The 26,803-nt window shown below is 36.3% G+C and overlaps 1 protein-coding gene across 4 annotated transcripts in view; it reads left to right on the plus strand.

Annotated features, from left to right (window-relative positions):
- Window positions 1–23,070, plus strand: part of vars2 (valyl-tRNA synthetase 2, mitochondrial) — a 30,453-nt gene extending 7,383 nt beyond the window's left edge. For 3 of the 4 annotated variants that reach the window (XM_067425122.1, XM_067425126.1, XM_067425124.1), the window contains exons 13-30: window positions 658–785; window positions 4,480–4,583; window positions 4,796–4,877; window positions 9,417–9,493; window positions 9,731–9,818; window positions 10,559–10,655; window positions 11,450–11,520; window positions 11,625–11,750; window positions 11,974–12,078; window positions 17,161–17,229; window positions 17,312–17,390; window positions 17,485–17,612; window positions 19,032–19,184; window positions 19,294–19,530; window positions 19,636–19,747; window positions 21,677–21,864; window positions 21,952–22,101; window positions 22,826–23,070. In XM_067425122.1, the coding sequence (XP_067281223.1) occupies window positions 658–785; window positions 4,480–4,583; window positions 4,796–4,877; window positions 9,417–9,493; window positions 9,731–9,818; window positions 10,559–10,655; window positions 11,450–11,520; window positions 11,625–11,750; window positions 11,974–12,078; window positions 17,161–17,229; window positions 17,312–17,390; window positions 17,485–17,612; window positions 19,032–19,184; window positions 19,294–19,530; window positions 19,636–19,747; window positions 21,677–21,864; window positions 21,952–22,101; window positions 22,826–22,903 (2,072 nt within the window). In that variant the 3' untranslated portion in view covers window positions 22,904–23,070. The remainder of the gene's footprint in view (window positions 1–657; window positions 786–4,479; window positions 4,584–4,795; window positions 4,878–9,416; window positions 9,494–9,730; window positions 9,819–10,558; window positions 10,656–11,449; window positions 11,521–11,624; window positions 11,751–11,973; window positions 12,079–17,160; window positions 17,230–17,311; window positions 17,391–17,484; window positions 17,613–19,031; window positions 19,185–19,293; window positions 19,531–19,635; window positions 19,748–21,676; window positions 21,865–21,951; window positions 22,102–22,825) is intronic. The other variant, XM_067425123.1, reaches the window with a different exon arrangement.
- The last annotated feature ends 3,733 nt before the right edge of the window (window positions 23,071–26,803 follow it).

Genomic DNA, 26,803 nt, shown 5'->3' on the forward strand with positions numbered 1-26,803 from the left:
ATTTGATAACTGGATCTTTATCATTAAATGGACGACCCTTTCCACATTTCGCGAGTTCTCAGAAGAGGACGTTATTGACTCACTATAGTAAACTTTTATGGTGTTGAACGGGGGACGACAGCAAATATAAAGTCTGAATTTTCTTTTGTTTCAATAGCAAAATAAAAAAAATAGCGGTTAGGGTTTCCACAACTTTCCAAAATAGGAAGAAATATAGCGAGAAGTGTTTATTTGTTTTTGTTTTTTGTAATTTACTGTCAAAGTAATAACACAAAGTATAGCATTATAAATGTATATTAAGTTTTTTTAAAAATGAAGTATTAAATATTTTACTACATTTTAATATGCATAACTGGGGCAACGCATCATCACAATCCATGAAAAGGGTCCATTAGGCCAGTGTTAAATTGTTTGTTTTTTTTCACATGACTTTAATTTCTTGTGAGGGTGAAATATTTCCCCACACAGGCATAGTTTACAACATATTGGTCACACGGATTTGTCGGAGAAAGCTGCTTGGACTAAAAGTGACTTCTGTGTGAGCGGTGCTTTATAAATCACTACAGTATTGTCAATGGACAATGGACCATTTTCACCTGATAATCTGATGACATTTTGCTATTGTGATCCCTGTCTTTTTAAACTTTTCCTTCATAGGTGCTGTTAAATTGACACCAGCTCATGACCACACTGACTTCATAGTCTCTCAGAGACATTCACTACCACACCTCACTGTGATTGGAGGAGATGGGACCATGACCTCAGTATGTGGCCAATGGCTACAGGTACAGAGATTTACAAAAAGTTCTGATAGTCTTTTCTTCTCTATGAGGTATAGCTGAGTGACATGGCTTCTCGAATGAAAAAATGTAAAGGGGAAAAAGGCGGGACATGATTTTGTCCATTGGAAATGTATTGAATCGTTGATTCATTATGTTTTGCTATTGTTGTGAACTCGTGTGAGTGACAGGTCCCATCCTCGCACCAGTAAACACGCCATCAGAGATGTTGCAAGAGGGAGGGGAAGTTATTTTGATTAAGGATTATGAGGGATCATAAATAAAATTAAAATAAACAATGTACATGGATAAAGCATTTATGATAAACTGCAATATTCCATAAAAAAAGCAGAATTGTCAATTTTGATTTTATGTCCTGAGAATTATCAGATAACCAGCTCATTACAATTATGGAATTATTGGTCATGATTATTTTGAATGACAGGGATCATTGTGCACTTTAAGATTTGTGTTCATTTTATATTCACTTCCTGTTTCACAGGCGATGTTTAATCCACCTACTATAATTTGTAAAAACATAGACTTTTGGTATACATTTAGTAAATATTGTTAGTATTATTTTTACTTATAGTACATGTAATATTTGACTAATAATAATAATTAATAAAAATAAAAATAATTATTATTTGTTTCTTATTTCATATTTAGTGATTTAACGATTTTGTAACTTTACAAATGGTCTCATTATTTAATGTTAGTATAACTAACAATCGGCAATACATTTGTTACAGTATATATTAATTAAGTTAACATTAGTTAATACAAATACAGTACAACTGTTCATTATACAGGTCCTTCTCAAAAAATTAGCATATTGTGATAAAGTTCATTATTTTCCATAATGTAATGATACAAATTAAACTTTCATATATTTTAGATTCATTGCACACCAACTGAAATATTTCAGGTCTTTTATTGTTTTAATACTGATGAGTTTGGCATACAACTCACGAAAAACCCAAAATCTAAAAAAAAAAAAGCAAATTTCATCTGATCAATAAAAGAAAAGTGTTTTTAAGACAATAAAAGTCAACCCTTAAATAATTATGTTCAGTTATGCATTCAATACTTGGTTGGGAATCCTTTTGCAGAAATGACTGCTTCAATGCGGCGTGGCATGGAGGCAATCAGCCTGTGGCACTGCTGAGGAGTTATGGAGGCCCAGGATGCTTCGAGAGCGGCCTTAAGCTCATCCAGAGTGTTTGGTCTTGCGTCTCTCAACTTTCTCTTCACAATATCCCACAGATTCTCTGAGGTTCAGGTCAGGAGAGTTGGCAGGCCAATTGAGCACAGCAATACCATGGTCAGTAAACCATTTACCAGTGGTTTTGGCACTGTGAGCAGGTGCCAGGTCGTGCTGAAAAACGAAATCTTCATCTCCATAAAGCTTTTCAGCAGATGGAAGCATGAAGTGCTCCAAAATCTCCTGATAGCTAGCTGCATTGACCCTGCCCTTGATAAAATACAGTGGACCAACACCAGCAGCTGACATGGCACCCCAGACCATCACAGACTTTGGGTACTTGACACTGGACTTCAGGCATTTTGGCATTTCCTTCTCCCCATTCTTCCTCCAGACTCTGGCACCTTGATTTCTGAATGACATGCGAAATTTGCTTTTATCTGAAAAAAGTACTTTGGACCACGGAGCAACAGCCCAGTGCTGCTTCTCTGTAGCCCAAAAGTGGCTTGACCTGGGGAATGCGGCACCTGTAGCCCATTTCCTGCACACGTCTGTGCATGGTGGCTCTGGATGTTTCTACTCCAGACTCAGTCCACTGCTGCCGCAGGTCCCCCAAGGTCTGGAATCGGTCCTTCTCCACAATCTTCCTCAGGGTCCGGTCACCTCTTCTTGTTGAGCAGTGTTTTTTGCCACACTTTTTCCTTCCCACAGACTTCCCACTGAGGTGCCTTGATACAGCACTCTTGGAACAGCCTATTCGTTCAGAAATTTCTTTCTGTGTCTTACCCTCTCGCTTGAGGGTGTCAATGATGGCCTTCTGGACTGGGTCAGGTCGGCAGTCTTACCCATGATTGCGGTTTTGAGTAATGAACCAGGCTGGGAGTTTTTAAAAGCCTCAGGAATCTTTTGCAGGTGTTTAGAGTTAATTAGTTGATTCAGATGATTAGGTTAAAAGCTCATTTAGAGAACCTTTTCATGACATGCTAATTTTTTGAGGAATTTTAGGTTTTCATGAGCTGTATGCCAAAATCATCAGTATTAAAACAATAAAAGACCTGAAATATTTCAGTTGGTGTGCAATGAATCTAAAATATATGAAAGTTTAATTTTTATCATTACATTATGGAAAATAATGAACTTCATCACAATATCACTATTTTTTTGAGAAGGACCTGTAAGTTCATGTTAGCTCCATTAAACAATATTACAATTTGATACAACTTTTGACTTTAACAATGTATAAGTAAATGTTGAGATTAACATTAACTGACATTAAATGTTTTAGAAGTATTTTCCATTGTTAGTTCATGTTACTAATATTAATAAATGGAACCTCATTGTAAAGTGAATTTATTATATCTCCTAAGACAGCAACTTGAGAGAAAGTTTTATGTCTGATTAAATTTATTCAGTTCTGAGTGTCAGAGGGCTCTGAGAGAAAAATATTTCTGTCTTCTAGCTTGCTTTCCCCCCCCCCCCCCTTTTTTTTTTTTTTAATAAAAGGGCAAACTAGCAACTGCAGGACTCCAAATGTACATCTTCAGTATATTACAGGGGTCAGTGAGGTGTAGGCATATCTCAGGATCGTGAAACGGATGAATATTGAAGTTCTGTTCACTGGAAAGACTTGTATAAAGGTCAAAGAATCTGTACTGTAAGGCCTCTAAATATGCATTAACATATTGTATTACAGGAGGTCAGCGGGCGATAGGAATATTTCATGAGTGGGTTTGAAAGGCGTCTGAGATCAACATATCCTCAGCTTAGCCTTCTAGCTTGGTAGGAAATCTAGTCTAGAATTTTAAAACATATTTAATGGTCTCATAGTGTAATTGTGCACACCTGGAACCCCAGGATGTTACAAAATTCAATATATCAAATTAAAATATGCTTAAATCATTATTGAATATGCGAACTACTCCGTGGCTTCCTGAAAACTATTTTGAATAGAGTTGAGAAGAAAATAAGACCCATAAGACATTTTTGTAATATAAATCTGAGCACTATTTGTCCCTCCGTTGACACAACTACCGCTCTGAAGCTTCAAAAAGTTAATGAAGAGATCAGAAGAACTAATGAGGTTCATTCTTATGTTTTACACAGCACGTGTTCTTGCGCGTCAAGCTATTATCAATGTTTCAATGTGAATAGAAACCTAAATTAAATCTGTTCATCATATAAAATGATTGAGTCTCTTCAGAAAATTTTGACCAAACCGCTTAATTCATGTGGATTGATTTTTCTAATCTTTTTAGGAAGATTTTGAAGTATAAAAATGTCAGTTGCTGTCAGTAGAGGGACAAAAATCTCTCAGATTTCATCAAAAAGATCTTCATTTGTGTTCTGAAGATGAACTAAAGTCTTATGGGTTTGGAATGACATGAGGGTGAGTTATTGATGGCAGAATTTTTTTTTTTGAGCGAACTATCCCTTTAAGGTGCCTCTATATTTAAAGGAATGGATATTCGGCATGTAAAGTATGTTTCTGTCTCTCAGGGTGTTAAACGCTTTGATGCCAGGGAACGAGTAATTACTGCGCTGATGGAGAGGAAGCTGTTCAGAGGAAAGAAGGATCATCCCATGTCATTACCAATCTGCAGGTGAACCACTATAAATTAGACCCCAATCCAGTAAATTCTTCTCATTTATGAAAGCATTACAGACTTGTGTATTATCATCTAGCTGTATTTTGCCACATTTTTGTGTACTTATGTAGACTATTCCTTTAAAACATATTTGGGTTTTTATCACTAAAAAAATAACATTAGTCTTTGACCTTGTATCCTGTCTTGATTTTATTCATTCCACATAGCCGTTCTGGAGATGTCATTGAACCATTGCTGAAGAAACAGTGGTTTGTACGCTGTCAGGAGATGGGCAAAAAAGCAGTTCAAGTAAGTGAGTTTGTTGTTGCATCAAATATAAATTGTGCTGATGCACTAAATCTCACATTGTCTTACACATACAATTGTAATAAAAGTTATTTAACCCCTATTGCAAATGAAGTTTTTTGGCAAAATGTACAAACTTTCAGCGGTTTGCAATGAACAAATCAAGCAAAAGTAATTGAAATGGCTCAAGACAACAAATGTTTTAAATTCAAATAATTGGCTTCTGCAATTTTAATTGGCTTCTTTTAATGGCTTCTGCAGTCTCAAAATTATTCAGCCGCCCGGAATAGAATCCCTCACAACAGCACAAGGCTGCGTTCCACTCCACTTTTAGACACGCACTTGCAAACTTAAGCACTTCCCATCGGGAGAATCCCTGCCACCATTTTGAAGTGAGTTCCACTTTGTAAAGTAGACGAGGGGAAGTTTATATGGACAGACCCTTGCTCTCTCGATCTTGACTACTTCTGAGTCTACTTCATATGTACACTTCAGGCAGCTTCATATACCACAATGCAGCACGATTGTGACGTCACCGCATATCACGTTTAATTTACCCTACCACAAACAACTCTGATATTTTTATTATTTTTTTAAAACATTTAAAACAACCCAAACTCACCTATATACATATAGAATGCTGCATTAAACAATTTAGTAAAGAAAAATAAATAAATAAATAAATCCACTTCATTTTAGATTCCAAGTGATCAAGGTCTTAGGACGTTCCAGTTCAGTCCATTGCGAATGTTCCGTCAGTAGTGGGCACTCATGCAACGCAAGCAATGACGCACATTCGAGTGAATGAGACGGAGGGAAGTTAGCAAGTGAAGGGCATAATAAAAACTAACTGGAACGCAGCATATATCTGGTGTTGTCTCAAGCACACCTGATGCAATTAATCAAGGGCGTCGTTAGTTGCACCAGATTTGCTTGAGCTAGAACACATGAAAGTTTTTTTTTGAAGTTCACATTTGACTAAAGTCAAAAGAATGGTCCAGAAAGATAAGTGAAGATATCATTGCTCTTCAGAAACAAATGTTCCTAGAGACATCATTGTAAGCATAGTTCGCAAGTTCAAAGTTAAAGGAACAGTGGTGTTACACTTCTTATACCGGGCAGAAAAAGGAAGCTATCAACGGCAATCAGATTTCTGAGAAGGCAGAAAAACCCTCAAGTGGCTGCAAAAGACCTGCAGCAAGACTTGGTGGCAACAGACACTGAGGTTTCAGCTTGCACATTAAGGCGCGTACTAAACGTGGTTTTCATGCCAGAATTCCAAGATGTACACCACTACTGACACAAAAGCACAAGAAAAGTCAACTCCAATTTGCTCAAAATCCTGTAAATAAGCCACAGAAGCTTTAGGGTTTTGTTCTTTGGAGCGATTTAACAAAACTGGAATTTCAGCCCAATTGATCAGCGGTATGTCTGGAGGAAGAAGAATGAAGCATTTTCTGAAAAGAACACTCTGCCTACAGTTAAGCATGGTGGTTTGGTGACGCTCTGGGGCTGCTTTGCATCCTTTGGCACTGGAAACCTGCAGTGTGTGAAGTTTCAGGAAATCCTAGGAGAAAATATGCCGTCAGGGAGGAAGCTGAAGCTTGGGCATCATTTGACCTTCCAGCAGCACAGTGATCCCAAGCATACCTCAAATTTCTCCAAGTAAGTCCTGGAAGATTCTACTGTGGCTATCACAATCACCTCACTTAAACACCATTGAAAAAATCTGGTGGGATTTGAAGAAGGCGGCATGCAAACCTATGAATATTACAGAACTGGAGGCCATTGCTCATGACTCATGAGTCCTCAGAAACACTGTCTGAAGCTGGTGTCTAGTTATACATCTCGTTTGCAACAGGCCATAACAGCAAAAGAGTGTTCTACTAAGTACTAAAGATGCTTGCCATGAAGGGGTTGAATAATTTTCAAAATACAGAAGTCATTAAACTTTTAATTTTGAGTTGAATTTGGGGAAATTACTTGAAACATTTGTTGTGTTTAGCTATTTTGATTTTTTTTCATTGCAAACAGCTGAAAGTCTGTACATTTTGCCAATAAACCTGATTTGCAATTGGGACTGAAAAAAATTGATTACAATTGTGTAACGGTTCTTAGATGGAAAGGAAGGAGGCGGGAACTGGCGAACATTCAACAAACTTTAATTTCAAAATTAATAAACAAAACGAAAGTAAACCGCGGGCAGCCCCTCTTGGACGACTGCCCGCACACAAACATAACATAAAATCCAAGCCTGGTCCTCTCTCGTCCTTGACTGGTGTCGCTCGTCCTTAAATGCCTCTGAGCTCCCTCATGAGAGCACTTGAGAGACCGGTGTGGCTCACAGGTGACGCTCTTTCGCAATCACGTCCCCGTTCTCACTCGCTCCTCCCATGTCTCTCGCTCGTTCCCCTCGACACATACCCCCATCGTCCCTCGCAGGCCGGGGGTACACCCCAGATGGCGCCTCATTTTTTAGGTTAGACTTCTCTGCTGTCATCGGTGGCCCTCTACTAGCCTGCACATTCACAACAGGCTCCGTTGTGATGGGGAGGAGCTGTTGAGGGTGGGCTGTAGCGCAGCACAGAGCAAGGGGGAGTGACCTGTGAGTTGTGCTTGTTCAAATTTTCAGGCTAAGTCAACGGTTTCTAAAAATGTTTTCAACATCGATAATAAAAAAATGTTGAGAATTTTTTAATATATTTAAGTAGAAAACGGTTCTTTTGAATTGTAATATTTCACAATATGACAAATAAATGCAGCCTTGGTTAGCATAAGAAACTTCTTTTAAAAAACATTCAAAATATTACCAACAGCAAACTAATCAAACAGTCATGCACATTTACAGTTCAAATGTCATAATCCTGCTTTTGTTTGTATGGCCTTGAATTGACATGCTTGTGGTTTAATTACTGTCCCTGTCAATATTCTCTGTTCCCTCAAGCAACTTGATGAGTGTAGCTCATTAAGATCTTTACTGGAAAACATATTCCTGTTACAATGTCAATGATAGTACACATTTGCCATTGAAATTCGATTATTATTATTTTTGATGATTTTGTCAAAGGGATAGTTCACCCATGGTTTACTCACCCTCAAGTCATCCTAGGTGTACATGACATTCTTCTTCCAGACTAATACAATAAGAGTTATATTAACAAATGTCCTGGCACTATCACGGCAGTAAATAGCAGCCCAAAATTTGAAGTCCAAAAAAGTGCATCCATCGATTATATATGGCCCGCGTTCACACCGCAAGTCCTAATGCTCAATTCTGATTCTTTGCTCAGATCTGATTTTTTGTTTGGCTGTTCACATTACCTTTAACAATGTGGCCTAAATCTGATTCCAGTGTGAACTGTTTGAGGTTTCAAACTAACCCGCATGTGCAAAAGAACAATATCAATGACATAAGACGCAGCACGCTGTTGCACTAAAGTTCGGGAGGTTATAGAAGAAGTATGCATTTTTGCTTTTATTTAAATATGTTTGTGTAATGGAAGCCATAACATTAATGAGCAGGTGCTGAAGAGGAGAAGAACAAAAAGAAAGAGAGCAAAATTGGTTATTTTGGCCTCTTGTCACCTTCTTTTGTCACTGAAGCCACGTTCTTCTGTGCCCCGTTCTTCCATTTCGTGTGCTTTCAAAAACGGAGCGGTTACAGTAGGATTCTTCTTGTTTAGCTTGAATTGAAGTATCTCCCCATATACTAAATATGTCTAACACCTCACTCTCCCTCCATTGACTTGCTCCATTAATGTTCTCCATATCTAGTCAAGTTTTTAATGTTACTGTCTGTGTCAGTTTAGTCTAGGGCTAACTCGCCGGCGCATAATTGTGACAAATGTCGACATAGATTGACGTAAAAGACGCATCAAATTTGCTTTGGTTGTTCACACTGCGGCCGCATTGAAAAAAATCAGATCTGGGTCAGATTCAGGAACACATATGTATGTGGTCTAAATCTGATTTGAAAAAATCAGATCTGGGCTAGATTTCAGTGTTCACACTACCTCTGAAGAGGTCTGACCTGGTCACTTGACCCCAAAAAAATCAGATTTGGGCCACTTTTGCCTGCAGTGTGAATGGGGCCTAGGTAATCCACACGGTTTCGAGGGGTTAATAAATATTCCTTCTGAAGTGAATTGATGGGTTTATGTAAGAAAAAATATCCATATTTAAAACTTTAGTAATTAACTTCTGCCAGACCGCCTTCGGTATTCAACTGATGACGAATGTGTAATGCCTCTCGCAGTTCAAAACACTTAAGCAACATCCGACGTCATCATCGTGCCAGTTATGCTTTTTCCATTAGGTGAATACGGAAGGGCTTCAGATTTTGGGCTGCCATTCATGCCATTAAAATGCTTGGAAGAGCAAGGACATTTTTTTTATATAACTCAAAATGTATTAATCTGAAAGAAGAATGTCATATACACCTAGGATGGCTTTAGGGTGAGAAAATCATGGGGTAATGTTCATTTTTGGGTGAACTATCCCTTTAAATTGCACATTGACATCCCATGTATATACTCTTTTTAGGCAGTGGAAGAAGGGGATTTACAGATAATTCCTCACTTTTATTCAAAAATGTGGAAGAGCTGGCTGTCCAACATCAGGTTAGCCTTATTATTTACATCACATAGATCTTTCTTATATATGCAAAGCTTTATTTTATAAAAACAGACTATTTTGTGGGTTGCCTGAATGTCTATTTGACTAGTCAGTGAGTCTTAAGGCGGCTCTGTATAATTAATTAGGCTGGTTTAGGGTCATGTCCATATTATATACCATGTTAATATTCTTTCAATTGCATGTTTGAATAAGATTGTGTCATGTATATCTCCACCTTGCAGTGATTGGTGCATTTCCAGACAGCTTTGGTGGGGTCATCAGATTCCAGCCTATCGAGTGACACTGCAAAACTCAAAGGACACAGATGAGGTGGGGGGCTATCAAACAATTTGCATCTATAGTCCAAAGATGACGTACTTACACTCACCTAATGGATTATTAGAAACTCCATACTAAAACTGTGTTCAACCCACTTTCGCCTTTAGAACTGCCTTAATTATACATGGCATTGATTCAACAAGGTGCTGAAAGTGTTCTTTAGCCGTCTCAAGGTTGTGCATGTTGTGGCTTCACAAATGCTTTGCTTCATACCTCGGTTGTAACGAGTGGTTATTTCAGTCAAAGTTGCTCTTCTATCAGCTTGAATCAGTCGGCCCATTCTCCTCTGACCTCGAGCATCAACAAGGCATTTTCGCCCACAGGACTGCCACATACTGGATGTTTTTCCCTTTTCACACCATTCTTTGTAAACCCTAGAAATGGTTGTGTGTGAAAATCCCAGTAACTAAGCAGACTGTGAAATACTCAGACCGGCCCGTCTGGCACCAGCAACCATGCCACGCTCAAAATTGCTTAAATCACCGTTCTTTCCCATTCTACATTCAGTTTGGAGTTCAGGAGATTGTCTTGACCAGGACCACACCCCTATATTCATTGAAGCAACTGCCATGTGATTGGTTGATTAGATAATTACATTAATGAGAAATTGAACAGGTGTTCCTAATAATCTTTTAGGTGAGTGTAGTACATCATAATGTGTCCATGATTAGGCCTGATTGTATTGCGTGAGGGTTTTATCAAAAGCTTTGATGATTGTTGACTGTCTCAAGCAGGAGCAGTGGGTATGGGGCAGGAGTGCTGCAGAGGCTCGACAACGTGCAGCTGTGAAGTTTGGGGTGAAGCCTGAAACCATCATACTCACACAGGGTGACTATCATAGAGTTGAAATGAATCACACTTCTGTTTTAATGATTACTACTCATAATCTACAATGCTGTTCAAAAGTTTGGGATCTTTTAATGTTTTTGCTTTTTATGCTCACCAAGGCTGCATTTATTTGATCACATGTACTATGAAAACACTAATATTTTGAAATATTATGAATATTGAAAATAACGGTTTTCTATTTTAAAATGTTATTTATTCCTGTAATTGCAAAGCAGAATTTTCAGTAGTCTTCAGTGTCACGTGATCCTTCAGTTCATTTAGTGCTTAAAAATAATCTCTTCTTATATTCATGATGTTCAAAAGCCTTTATTTAAGATAGAAATATTTTGTAACATCATAAATGTCTTGCTGAATGAAAGCATTAATATAAAAATGTATTGACCCAAACTTTTAAACTGTTGTGTATATTTTAATAATAGAAATATTGAAGAACAGATATTAGTATATAAAATGATAATAAAATGAGCTGTTGTTCCAAACCTGTATGATTTTTGTTCTTCCGTGTTACTAAATAAAGAAAGATTTTACAGAATGTCCAAGCTGCTCTTTTCCATAAAATATGGTGAATGGTGACCAGGGGCTGTCAAGTGCCAAATGTGACAAAAAGTACCATAAAAGTTTATATAAATATTATAAATAGTCATATTAGAAAATAGTCATCTGGCAGCATTTTGTGGAAAAAAATACAACTGAAAATACAAATTTACTCAAAGTTAAATAATTCACTGATTGATCACTTGCTTGGAAATCAACAATGCGTCTGTTTGTTTCAGACCCAGATGTGCTGGATACTTGGTTTTCTTCTGGGCTCTTTCCATTTGCAATGCTCGGCTGGCCTGAGCAGGTTCGTTTAATAGACCATTTTTCTTTCACTATCATGAAAAAACAAGAACGTCTGTATTCATATGTGGAGATGAACATGCTTTTGATCTGATTCTCTATCCTTAGACAGAGGACCTCAAACAATTCTACCCTAATTCCATTCTGGAAACAGGAAGCGACCTCATCTTTTTCTGGGTGGCCAGGATGGTGATGCTGGGCAGCGAGTTGACAGGCCAGCTGCCCTTTAAACAGGTTGTGTTGATGGCTTATTGCTGAGCTCATAACTCTAAATGTCATATCATAAGGCTAGAAGGAATTGAAAATTTTATATTGCGATGTGCGTCATATACCAAAAGTATCCAAAATGTCACTGAGAAATGTTACCGTCTATTTCGCCATCAAAATGTGTCTGTTTAGTGCTGCTCTGACTCTTTTATTGCTCTTTCTCTCTCTGCTCCATCACTGTGTCAAACAGGTGCTCTTTCACTCTCTGGTGAGAGATAAATATGGAAGGAAGATGAGTAAATCTTTAGGAAATGTCATTGACCCTCTTGATGTCATCTCAGGGATATCTTTAGAGGTATACACACATACTCACTCTCAGCCTTAAAGGATTAGTTCACTTCAGAAGTAAAAGTTTTTGAGGAAAACTTTCCAGAATTTTTCTCCATATGGTGGACTTCAACGGGGTCCAATGGGTTGAAGTTCTAAATTGCAGTTTCAATGCAGCGTCAAAGGGCTTCAAAGTCTTGATTTAGTTTTTAGGGTCTACTAGAATAGGTTTTCCGTGTTACATTTTTTTTTTTGCACATATTTGACATTGTTGCAGTCTGTCTGTAACGGTATGTTTAGTTTCTGTCTCTATGAAGCCCCTCCTTTGAAAAGCACAGCGTGCTCTGATTGGTCGGCTAGACCAGTGTGTTGGGATTTGTCAATTCGATCAATTAAAATGAAATTTAAAAATAATAACTGATTTAAAATATTTTTAAAAAACTACATAATTTGCTACTTGTTATTGCTATTCTATTACAGGCGGTCTTTAGTGGGAGGGGCTTTTTCTTACACTAGAGAGCGTTTACCGTATTTCCTCAGATAAAGACCAGGGCCTTTATTTACCTGAACTGTAGAAGGGAACCGGCTTTTATTTGAAGCAGGCTTTTATTAGGGGTAGGCTTGTATTTCTAATTCCATCTGTTTAAAAAATAATTGCTTTAAATAAACTGTTTTAAATTAATAGCGAATAAAAGCAATAGCGTTCCAGTGGACAGATATCCTTGATTTTTTTTAAGAAACATGCAAACATATCACTATTTACAACAACAGCCAGAAAGGCGATAAAGCAATCAGTTTCAGTTTATTAGAGGATAACCCCTTGAGATGAAACATCTCGTTTTCGAGGGGGTCCTCAAAATAACATCAGACAATTACATACTCACACATACAAAAACTCTTCCACACAAACAACCACCCCAATCCGTCCCCCCTCTAACCACAAAATATTCATATAAACAGCATAAAGTAATTTCAAAAACAAAATATTACAGGAGAGAACCATATTCGAGAGCACCGTATTTGATTAAGTCACCAGGAACAAACAGATACATATAACCCAAGTATACATAAAAAAATAAAAATTATAATAATAATAATAATAGTAATAATAATGAAATAAAATTAAAAAGTGTATAAATTATAATAAATAAATAAATAAATAAATAAATATTAATTAATTAATTAATTAATAAAATAAAATAAAATAAAATAAAATAAAATAAAATAAAATAAAATAAAATAAAATAAAAAAACCATATATAATTCATCTCATATAGGGAAACATTTACAATGATCACGTGATTGTAAATAAGCTAACAGAGCTGTCTTAAAGAGTGGAAAGGAAGAGATGAACCTTAAGGAACAGGGTAAGCTATTCCAATCAAAGGGAGCTTTGAATTTGAAAGCGCGTCTTCCAATTTCTTTTGATATATTTGGGACAGAAAAAAAGAGATGATCAAGGTGTCTTAGGCCATAAGTTGACCTATATGGGACTAGATATTGCTTCAAGTAAAGAGGATAATTAAAAAAGATACATTTATAAATAAACTGAAACCAGTGTAGCTGTCGTCTGGCCTTAGGAGATAAAAAATTCAATTGTTGATACATAGAACAATGATGGGTTAGGAACAGACATCTCAACACAAATCGACAGAGACTGTTATAGACAACATTTAAGGGTTTCAAACATGATTCTGTTGTACTCATATAAACAAAGTCAGCATAATCAATAATAGGAAATAATAGCTGAGTTACCAGTCTTAATCTAATTAGTGGTGGAAAACAATTAATTGAACGATATAATAATCTTAAATTATAGTTTACTTTTCTCACAATAGAGTCAATATCTCGCAATCTCGGTCAGAATTACTGTAGCCTAATCGGTAACCACCAGTGAGACTTAACCAGTGAGAGGTAACCACCAGTGCTTTTTAGTTTAATATATATCTTTAAATAAATATTATTTTCTACTTTAAAAAACTATGATTTCGCCATTTTTCTAACCCAAATAATGACGCATCTGCGCTTTCTATAGGCTATTGCGCATGATGGAAAAAAAGCTAGCTTCCACTTAAGAATAGTTGTGCACTTTTAAACACTTTTTCGTTTACTATATCTCTTTACATAAATATTTTTTATACTTAAACTATAATTTGGTTATTTTACTAACCCACCTAATTACTCAGTGCTTTCTAAATAGGTTGCAAGTGAGGAAAAAACATCCTTCCATTCCAAGAAGAGTTGTGTACTTTTAAGCACTTAATTTAATATATTTCTTTACATAAATATTATTTTCTACTAGAAAAAAACTATAATTTCATTATTTTTCTAACCCAAATATTGACTCCGCGCTTTCTAGCTATAGCCTATTGTTGCAAGTTGTGTACTTTTAAGCACTTTTTATTTTAATAGCTTTTACATCATTTTTTAAATACTTTTTTATATTTTTCTGACCAAATAATTACTTATCTGCGCTTCCAATAGGTTGGACACACTTTTCTCTGAGATATTCAATTTTGATTTTGCATACTTTATACTTTGCATATTTTTAAACGGTCTTTGGTTTAGTCTAGTTCATATGACCACTTTACAATATTTCATCAACATAGTTTATTTTAAGGCTTTTTCTGTTTTCTTGTACAAAATAAAATATTTTAAGTTAAATGCAGAGTAAGACGTAGGCCTATTAAAAATGGCGAGAGGTGAAGGTCAATATAGACACAGTATTTTCACAGATGTCACATCTCTCATAGACTATAGTAGCCTATTTAAAATGGCATAAATGCATCAGTTATATTCTCAATTTAATTTACAGAGTAATCCCTGCAAAGTTTTTTAGGTTAACTATAGAAGAGACTACTTTAGATTAGTGTGTCGCAATTGCAAGACTCTCAACGGGGCGCGTGGCATCAGGAGGGTTGCGTGATGTCGGTCAGCCGGGCACAACCCTACTGTACATTACGATGAACTTGAATGCACATTAAATGAAAGGCATTTAGAAGATTATCCACACATTTCCCCCCGGCCTTTATTTGAGACCGGCCTTTATTTGTTTGTGCTGACCACGCCCCCGGTCACTATCAGAGGCCCGGCGTTTAATTGACTACAGGCTTTTATTGAGGAATTACGGTAATTGGACAAAAATGGCTGTGTGCGATGAGTCCTAAATAAACTTGGTCCATGTCTCTGGAAGGCAAATGTTAAATGATTATATGTGCAAAAATGTAATATAGTCATCTTTTACAGTAGAAGTGCGCTAACACATAGACGACCTCAAAACGAATGGTATGGATGCACAATACAGATTTACCGGTATTAAAGATTGTTTTAGTTTTTAAATATTGGATATTTAGTTGTGCATTCTCATTTTTACATTTAACATACATTTGCCATAATTTAACACATTTAAAGTTAGTCTTTAGAAACACAAATAATTGATCAATTTTAGCAAATCTCCATTTTTGCTATCCATTTTCAATCCTAAATTCACTTGTAGCATTTAATGATTTGAGTCTTTTTTAAATATATATTTAGACAAAGTATTAGATTTTAATATTAGCCATTTATTGGTCATCGGCCATAACATAATAACTATTGGCTTATGATATTTAATATTTAATATTAGTATATCCATAATTAATAGACATGGACTAAAAGCCTCAAAATTCCAGAGAAATCTCTTTTTGCAGAGAATTTTATAAATAATTGTCTTTGTGTGAACAGACCGGTGTTGTAAATGTTAACTAAAACTATTAAACGCTATTTTCATTATTTGAAATAATATGGAATAAAACAAAATAAAATTTGGATAAAAAGCTTAAAGGGTTACTTCAGCGATTAGCATATGGCTTTGTATCAGTAGAAACCCTGGAGTATATTCAAATGATTGTGCTTTCCCCCCTTATATCCCCCTGAGACAAGAGATTTATGCATTTTATTTCTGGAAAAATTCCTCCTATGATGCAAATTGACGATATTTGCATCATAGGAGGAATGTATGGAATAAGGCTAAAGACTACAGCCAGCAGAGGGAGCCATTTCCGCATGTTTTGAACTTGCGCATGGGGGATGGGAGATTACACTCAGCTTGCAGGGAGAGCTCAGCAGGCAGCTGGAGGCACTCATTTAAACGGAGCTATGGTGAGCAATGTAAGTGTTTTAACTTCTCAAATTAATTTCTATGAAAGTTAAGCTTGCAAAGGCATGAACTGAAAAGCGCCAAACTGAACTCGTGTTGTGAATGTATGCCGCGAGCTCTCATCACGAGCTCATTTCTCTCACAGTGTGATCAGTGCTGTGATACTCGCGCGGTGACTCACTCATTATATTTAACAGACACGTTCAGGTTTTAATTGTAGTGTCTTCAACTCAGTCACAGTAATCCAGTAGGTGGCTTTGGGAATGGCCTAACAGGGCAGCGAAGCATTCTGGGAATTGTAGTCTTTCATCCCCATGAGACAAAAATACATTTTCTGTCTTTTCTCAGTCTAGAAGGCACCAAATTCAAAAAATAATTTCACATTTCTACTACATTGATGACCCAGTTTAAATACAGATTCATCTTCCCAGCGCTGAAGTACCCCTTTAAAAACCCATGAAAATTTGGAATATTGCCTTGGCTAGTACTAAAATTACTTGAACTTAGAAATAAATTAAAGCTAAAGAAAAATGACAAAAATGCATAAAAAGTAAAAAGAAAAAATTAAATATAAAAGCTAATTCAATAAATGCCTTGGCAGATTTTTCTTATACTACATTAGTGTAGTTTCATAGCATCACATTTGGTTTGAAACATGTTAACGCTCTTTCTGCGTCTGTATTTTTTTCCTCCTTTCCCTTTTTAGTTCATATGAACATTAAATCTTCAGTATATTAATAAAAGTAATAATTCAGACTTATTAATGAATATAACAAGACTTTGTACAGCTGGCAGTGAACAGATATCAGTCAGATGTCTTTAACCAAGCCTCAGGCCAGAACTGACTCCACTCATTGAAGCAACAGCCAGTCCATTGAGAAATCATAATTTGAAACAGCTAATGTTCTAATCACCACTTTGTCATGAGGACTTAATTTTCTTGTCAGTCAAATTCTGGTTTGATCTATGTAGAGACTTCAAGAGAAAGTCAGAGAAGGAAACTTGGATCCGAGAGAAAGCGTTGTTGCCATGGAAGCGCAGGTCAGTACGAGGCTCTCTATTCCGGCGGTCCAGCCGTTCCCAACTGAGCAGGTTCACCTAATTTCCTGTGTCCTTTCTGCAGAAAAAAGATTTCCCTAAAGGGATTCCAGAATGCGGGACCGACGCTTTGAGGTTTGCGCTCTGCTCTTATAAAGCACAGGGTAAGTCGCCCTCATTATAGAGTCCTGTAATCAAATCTTACGATCAGACATACCCAGAGTTCTTCCCTTCACTTTTGTTCAAATCCTGTCGCAGGAGAGGACATCAGCCTGTCTGTGTCTCATGTGCTGAGCTGTAGACATTTCTGTAATAAGATGTGGCAGGCGGTGCGCTTCACCCTCGCCACGTTGCATGATGCAAGTTTACCGACACCATTAGCCGAGGTACGACAGCAAATATCTCTTCATTAAATCAATAAAACAACCCGTCGGATACAGCTCACTGGGTGGTTGAGAGCTTATCTGCATGATGCCAAGATGATTTAATGATCTTCCTCCTCCCATTCTGCATCTAGGTTCTAATAAAGAAAACTCTTTATCTTGTGCTGTATTTTGTCCTGAACCTCCACTATGCTGTTTATGCACTACACTATGCATTCTTTCTTCTGCTTTCATTTGGTTTAATGAGACTAAATTATAAAGGAAGAAGAACAGTCCCAGTGCAAAATGACAGAAAATCAATTTGAAGGATGAAGTCACAGTTATTCCCTGAGATTATCAGTTGATTACTGTTTCCTTCACAGTATGCTTGTGTCAGTTACAGACTGTAATAGTGCACATTTTGTTTTCAGATATTTTTGAGGGAATTTGGACCAAATATTAACTGAAATAATTTATTTGTTTTGTGAATGCATTATTTACTGTGATATTCTTTTTTTATGTAAACACTACTGTTCAAAAGTTGGTGGTCGGTAAGATTTTATTTTCTAAGTAATTAATATTTTTTATTCAGCAAGGATGCATTTAATTAATCAAAAGTGACAGTAAAGACATTTATAATGTTACAAAAAGTTTATATTTCAAATAAATGCTGTTCTTTAGAACTTTCTATTCATCAAAAAATCCTGAAAAATGCATCATGGTATCCATAAAAATATTAAGTTGCAGAACTGTTGAAAATAATAAGAAAGGTTTCTTGAGCAGCAAATCATCATATGTACATATACATATGCCCTGGACCACAAAACCAGTCGTAAGGGTCAATTTTCTCATTAATGTATGGTTTATTAGGATATGACCATTTTTGGTCGAACTATTAGAAAATCTGGAATCTGAGGGAGCAAAAAAAAAAAAATATTGAGAAAATTGCCTTTAAATTTGTCCAAATGAAGTCTTAGCAATGCATATATAGTAATAATAATAAATGTTTTATATATTTACAGTAGGAAATGTACAAAATATATTCATGGAACATGATTTTTACTTAATATCCTAATGAATTTTGCCATAAAAGACAAATTGATAATTTCGACCCATACAATGTATTGTTGGCTATTGCCACAATCATGTGACTTAGGACAGGTTTTGTGGTCCAGGGTCACATATTAGAATGATTTCTGAAGGATCGTGTGACACTGAAGACTGGAGTAATGATGCTGAAAATTCAGCTTTGCCATCACAGGAATAAATGTAGTGTATTTTTTAATCAAATAAATGCAGCCTTGGTTAGCAGCATAAGGGATTTCTTTCAAAAACATAAAAAAACTGAACAGTATTGTAAATTCAATCAGATGCAATGTCAAAACTCATTGACAACAGGCAGAATAATATTGATTTTAATGTTTTTCTCAATTTGTCTCTCAGACCTATCCTTTATCCAGCATAGACAGGTGGATATGTTCACGTCTCTACAGCACGGTTCAGCAGTGTGAGCAGGGTTTCAAGAGCTTTGAGCTCCACACGGTCACGTCTGCACTGCACTCTTTCTGGCTCCACTGTCTGTGTGACGTCTACCTGGTGAGTATGATCTGCACTGCAGTGCTGTCGGGATTTGATGGATCTTCAAGTCATTGATTGATGAGATTCGTCCCTAAATTGGCTTTTTCCATTCCTCTCTTCTCTTCAGGAAAGCATCAAACCGGTGTTGAAATGCGAAGGCTCTGATAGTGAGGAACAGAGAGTTAGAGAAAGGCAGGTGGCCACGTCTGTGTTGTATCACAGCGTGTCCATCTCTCTCGCTCTCCTCTCGCCCTTTATGCCGTTCCTCACAGAGGAGATGTGGCAGAGACTCCTGCCTTACGGGGACTCTGACAGGACCTCCACCAGCCTGTGTGTGCAACCCTACCCAAAGATCTCACAGCTGGTGAGCCAGTCAGACACACAGACACTATAGCTGCCGCCTGCCTAATAACATGCAGTTCTCTTTTTGTCATAAAACAACTCTTTTCAATCTCCTCCTTCACCACAGGAGCACTGGTATTTTCCTAAGGAGGAAGCAGACTTCTCTTTGGTACAGGAAGTTGTCAGAGTGGCGAGGTTATTGAGGGCCCAGTGCCAGATGACAAAGGAAAGACCTGACTGTGAGGAAATGTCAAGTTTTTTTTTTTACTTAATGCTAATGTTTTAGTTTTGGTAGCTGTGTTTGCAAAGGCAAGTATCACTACTGTAATATTTTGCAGTGGTATTTTAATATTATTTATATACTGTTATAGCATTTATTAATATTTTTGAATAAACGTTTATATTATATTTTTAGTTATTATTTTTTAACTAAAACCATTAAAAAAACATTTTGTTTCTTGAAATAAAATAAAACATTAAGAAAATCTCTTCTTATTTTAATTTTAATTAATTAATTAATAAATACATTTTAGCAAAAGCTATAATAGACATATAAAACAATATAGTTAATATAAAATACTAATCAATCTTACAATATATATGTCTCGATACTAAATTAATTTCAATATAATTCAATATAATTTTAATTTTGGTTTCAATTTTAGTCACTTTATTAGGTACTCCTTTTTACCGGGTTGGACCTTGTCTGGCTATCACCAGACCAAGCTCAATTTAAGATTGAATATTGGTCTGGGGAGTCTGCTCTGTATTTTGTACTGCACAAGAGGCGTGATCAACGAGCATTGTTCAAATGACTCTGTATGCAATTGGATTGAACCAATCAGACCACAAGAGGCATGATCAACGGGCAACGACCCATCGCTTCTCTATCCGTCATCATGTTAAATCCACCAATAGCGCGCCAGGTGGATAAGCCAGTCTGTGATTGGTTCCCACAAAAGTGTAACCGAAGCAGGATAAATGAATGTACAGGTTTCCAGACTGAGATGCAGGGCGAAATCAAATCACCGGCAGATCAGGCCGGGTTTACCCAGGTTAGACCCCTTTTGCCTTCAGAACTGCCTTAATTCTTGGTTACATAGATTCAACAAGGTGCTGGAAACATTCCTCAGAGATTTTGGTTCATATTGACATGACAGCATCCCACAGTTGCTGCAGAATTGTCGGCTGCACATCCATGATGTGAATCTCCAATTCCATCACATCCCAAAGTTGCTCTATTAGATTGAGATTTGGTGACTGTGGAGGCCATTTAAGTATAGTGAACTCACTGTTATGTTCAAGAAACCAGTTTGAGATTATTTCAGCTTTGTGGCATGGCGAATAAAGTAGCCATCAGAAAAATGTGTACCCTGTGGTCATAAAGGGATGGACAATGGAAAGAAAATATCCCCCACACCCTTATACCACCGCCACCATCCTGAACCGTTGATACAAGGCATGATGGACCTCATTTTTTTTTACACTAAATTCTGACCGTACCATTTGAATTTCCATGCAGAAATCGTGTCTCATCAGACCAGGCAACATTTTTCTAATCTTCTATCGTCATTTTGGTGAGCCCGTGCAATCTGTAGTCTCAGTTTTATGTTCTTTGCTGACAGGAGTGACACCCGGTGTGTTCTTCTGCTGCTGTTGCTCACCTGCTACAAGGTTCGACGTGTTGTGCTTTTAGAAATGCTCTTCTGCATACCTCGGTTATAGCGAGTGTTTATTTGAGTTACTGTTTCTATCAACTCAAACCAGTCTGGCCATTCTCCTCTGACCTCTGGCATCAACAAGGCATTTTCATCCACAGAACTGCCGCTCACTGGATAGTTCCTCTTTTTTGGACTATTCTCTGTGAACCCTAGAAATGGATGTTTGTGAAAATCCCAGTAGACCAGGAGTTTCTGAAATACTCAGACCAGCCTGTCTGGCACCAACAACCATGCCACATTCAAAGTCACTTAAATAATCTTTCTTCCCCATTCTGATGTTCAGTTTGAACTTCAGCAGATCGTCTACGTGCCTAAATGCAATGAGTTGCTGCCATGTGATTGGCTGATTAGATATTTCCGGTAACAAGAAATTTAACACGGGTACCTAATAGAGTGGCCGGTGAGTGTATGTATATAGCAGATTAAATCTTTCATCATGTCTTCTAGTGTGGGCAGTGTGTGGACCAGATCAGGCTGAGATTCTTCTCCACTTCAGATCTGCTATCTGCACACTAGGCCGAATCTCAGCACTTCATTTGCATTGTCCAGAGGGAGGTTTCACTGACTCCCCTCCACCTAAGGCCAGTGCTGTAGGGGTGGTGGATCATTCCATCTGCTTGCATCTCAGTGTTCAGGTAATGCAGACTAAGATTTTCCTTGTTAAATGGTGCTTATATATATACTGCTGATGTCTCATTCTCTCTCTCTGTCAACGTGCTCAGAATGGCTTTAATGCTGACAAACAGAGAGCTCTTCTCTCTCAGCGCAGAGAAAAGCTGGCTTCCAAACTCAAGCAAGCCCTGACTCGGACCCACATGCCCAACTACACAGAAAAAGTACCTGATAAAATCAGACAAGAGATGGAGAATAAGGTGAGTACATAGGATAATGGGAAGTTTACTTTACAAAATCAGTACAGATCATATTACACAATGAAGCCTATTGTAGGAACTTTTCTTTTCATTTTCACATTATTTTGTCATTATCACAATCACTATTATATATTATTTAAATTGTTAAATAATGTAATCGTCATGTGCATCATGCTAATATTTGTTAATCAAATGTAAGTTAATTTTATTTTATTTCACCACTATTACACTGAGAAAATATTTACATTAAATAATCAAAATTTATATTTATATATAATTTTTTTTTTCTTTTTTTTTAATTAATATAATGACAGTTTGGAAGGCTTAATTTATAATTCTAATTCCTTTCCATTCCTGAGCTTGGACTTTTCTTTGTAAGATTCACACACCTATACATGAGAGAGAAATTTGAAAACCAAATTTAAATAAAATAGATAGTCTACCAGATTCCTATGTTACTTGAAATTCATGAGCTTACTTGCAAGCCTGCACACTGTTTTCATACACTGTTGAAATTCCATCCAACAGAAAAACATTATTTATTTTGTGTTAGGAAAGTTCAATATGAGATTATCCACATGAATTTCTTTGCTTTGAAATGTTTATGCATGCACTGCATATGCTTCAATCGGTATATCCCATGAGAAAGCTAAATTCTTGTCAATAGAATAATATATACAGCTGAAGGAGCTTGCATACATTTATTGTGTTCTAAAATATCCAGATTACAGCTATGGAGCAGGAGATGAAGAACATTGAGGACCAACTTTTGGCTTTTGAAGAAACTAGGAAAGAAGTCTAATGGGCACATTGAACCAAATACTAAAGCCATCCAATAACCAGAAGTAAAGAATACTTTGAGTCACTGCTTTATTCAACAACAACAAATAAATACATGTTTGGTGCATATTTGTATGTTAGTTTGTATGTAACAAATGTAAAATAAATTATTTAACAAATAACAATGAATCATTTTGCTTTTGTGTACCTATTTTGATTAATATACAATTCTGTGAAATACATAAGATTCCTTTCAATTACTAAGGTTAAATATGGACTTTTCATGTATAGGTGGGTGAGATTTACCCACCTATACATGAGAAAGAAATTTGAAAACCAAATGTACTAGCTAGTCTCCCAGTCCCAGATTTTTGTTACTTGAAATGCATGAGTTTACTCCCAAGCCTCATTGCACACCATTTTCATACACTGTTGCAATTCGATTTTAAAAAGAAAACATGATTTATTTTGTGTTATTAAAGTTTAGTATGATATTATCCACATGTATTTATGTATATTACAGTACCTCTTTCAAAAGAGGTCATCTATGCTTTACAAATTAACCAGTTCTGTTCTCTGCCTATAGAAATGAAGGATGGAAACTTGTCTGAAAGGTACATTGCTGGTGATTTTTTAGGGTGAATCAAAAGCATAATTCAGCCTGTTTTAGAAACATTATTAGGCAATATTGTTTTATGTAGTACATTATGCTAATATACTGTATGTATGTTTTGATATATATGTATTGTTAGGGGTTAACAGTTTATGACCCAAGACCAGTAGTGAAAAATGAAAACCAAGAGTAAGGAGTGCAATTAAGAAAAAATTATGGAAGTATAGACCATTTCAAGTTTCATCAGCAGAAGCCAGCAAGTCTCTCAAGGACTTGTATTCCACGCGCCCTCTCTCCCCGTCTTGTCGTACCGTACATACAATTGTCCCAACAGTTTTTAAGGTCTATTCCACGTCATTAATGCTAGGTGGATGATTCTGATTGTTTCAGAGAAAATTAACAGTCATGGTAAATTTCCACACATTGTCAGTTAATCAGTTTCATGTGTCCATAGACGTGTCACTTGTTGACGCTTTCACTCCAGATTTAGGCCATTAGTGACCTGCCAGATCTGGAGCAGGCACCAGCTTGTCCAGAACAACAAGTCCAGCCATCTCTTAGGATGCCTGTAATCCACCTCCTTAACACTGATCTGTAACACAGAATACTGCGCACATACAAAGATACCTATATCCAAGGTTGGAGCTGATTAAGCTCCAGTTCAAATTAGAATGTTCCCCAAAACATACTGATAACATGTGATTGCTCTCAGTGAGAGGTACAGAAAATAGTACAGGCAATATTCATCTTGATTAGTGATTTAGTGCTTCAGTAAAAGGAAATATAAAAATAATAAAATAATAAATTAAATGGAACTCTATTGATTAAGTAAAAACAATAACTGGAAAGAATCATAATAATATAGGATGATAAATATTTATTAAGGTTTGATTATGAATTTAATTAGGATACACACACACACACACACACACAGACAGGTATATTGCATTTCAGAATCCCCCTTTCAGTATATAAAACAAATATATATTTTTTTATTATATATGCAATAACTGATTTATCTTCATTTTAAGTAAATACCAGTTCAATATTTTTTTTTAAACTTCTAAATTTCAGATTTTGAAAATGCAGTTTGATTTTATAACAGTAACATGATCTAAAGTTATGCATTTATAATACATACCCACTTTATAAGCACCTGCCAAAACAATACAATTATGTGTGTAGGCAGTAGGTGTCATTGTTGATTGTGTCATTGTTGCCTAATCTACGGATGAAAGTATCTCAGCAGGGAGCTCTTCTTCATCATTCATATCTTCCCCATCAGTTGCATTCTCATCTAGGTCAGACTCTGTGTTGTCCTCAATTTCACGATTCCCCCTAATCTACCATGTTGGTTTCTTCATCGATGGAGTCACGATAATACAAAAGGTCAAGGATCTTGTGATGTTTTTTCATTGTACTGATAATGAAATATGAACAATGCCCAAGAGAGTCGTATTAATAAGGCATGAGAAAATATCTGGAGTAACAGTGAGCAAGTGCTCTTTACCAAAAGTGGAAAAGGAAAAAATATTACAGGTGGAAACAGATCTGGACAGCAACACGAGTGCCAGTTCTCATTTGAAGGCTTCTAAAACTCAGAACTCAAAATAGTGAAAACAACAATTAAATGTTAAATACTAAAATATTTCTACATGATGATAGCATTTCTTCACCTATAATAATAATAATAATAATAATAATATTTAGTTAGATTTATATAGCGCTTTTCTAGGCACTCAAAGTGCTTTACATATTGAAGGGGGGAATCTCATCAACCACCACCAATCTGCAGCATCCACCTGGGTGATGCAATGAAGGCCATGTTGCGCCAGAACGCCGACCACACACCAGCTGATTGGTGGAGAGGAGACAGAGTGATGAAGCCAGTCAGTATATGGGGATGATTAGGAGGCAATGAGGTTATTTTATAAGGTTCTATCTGACATTTTTGTCAAAACTGCATGGGTTATTCACATATGTGACAACTTATTTACATTATGTGTAAATACATTATACATAATGTATTTATTTTTACATTAAGTTGTGTAAATTTTGGGACTTTTTATTTAGAAAATAATGAATGAAATGCAAAAACTTTGAAGCTCAATATTTCAAAACTGCTCAGAATGCAGAGAACCGTATAGTTCCAAGGTGGCAATTTGCATATATTTAACACTTACACAGTCATGCTTAAAAGCCTACACCAAGTTATTTTAACAAAAAAGTTTTATTTTAGCATACAGTCCTGAATACGATGTAGTCCACAAGACAAAAAATATCTGTAATTATTAAAATGACTGTTCAGATCCTATTTTTTTTTTAAATCCTAGTTTTTCAGCATCATTTGCATATTTCCTTTTGCATATTTGAACCCTATACTATATGTTAATTTAATTAATTAATTTGTTCAGTTCGCTGTAAATTTGAAACAGTGATCTTGGCGTTGCTAGAGCCTGCTCTAAAGTTTGAGCGCTGTTTATAAGGGTCTTAGCCTACATCAAAAACAAATCATTTATTAAAATAAGGTATTACGTTATTTATCCACAAATGTAATGCATTACCAGCCCCTTTTCTAGCGCTAGTTTTCAGTCCATTGAATGCAAGAATAAATGAATATCCTACCTTTCCAAATATACATAAAATAAAAGGTACAACAGCTTCTTTTGCCTCAAATAAGATAGAAATGATTGTAAATGAGCATAAGCCCCATACGGTCCGCCATTTTTTGTTTACATATCACAATTTCTTGCTCAGGCAGTTTGGCATGCATGACTGCCTGGAACGCTACAAAGTCGTGATTTGATGGTGACGTTGATATCGCGGGACCATGGTGAAGTCTGTTTATAGCCTTTAGCTTTTACTTCTGTCAGCAGCATTTCGTCTTTAAAATTCACAAAAGTTTTGTTCATCTGTGGCAACTATCTTGATGGACACAACGTGTAAGTATCATACACCTTAATTGTTTTTTTCCCCCAGGGAACCAATTGATGCTAACTGCCGGTTGGCCTACAAAGTGAAGTCCCGCCCAAAAAATGTATTGCTTAAGAAGCTATTAAGAAAAGAGTATATCGGTTTCATACTGACTTTAATGTTAAAGGCTTGCTATTTGATCAGGTGTTTTGCTGTTGTTTGAGTGATTTTGGGGAATTGTATTGAATCATTTAGGGTCAATTTGACCCATGATTTTGATTTCAAACCTTTAATTTTTTAAAATTGGGTTAATTTGTTTTTAATTTATTCAGATTCAGGTAGGATACTTTAATGATACACCAATGATAAACTCTTTTTTTGCATTACAGTAGACCT

The sequence above is a fragment of the Pseudorasbora parva genome, chromosome 19 (genome assembly GCF_024679245.1).
Source record: "Pseudorasbora parva isolate DD20220531a chromosome 19, ASM2467924v1, whole genome shotgun sequence".
NCBI classification, from domain to species: domain Eukaryota; kingdom Metazoa; phylum Chordata; class Actinopteri; order Cypriniformes; family Gobionidae; genus Pseudorasbora; species Pseudorasbora parva.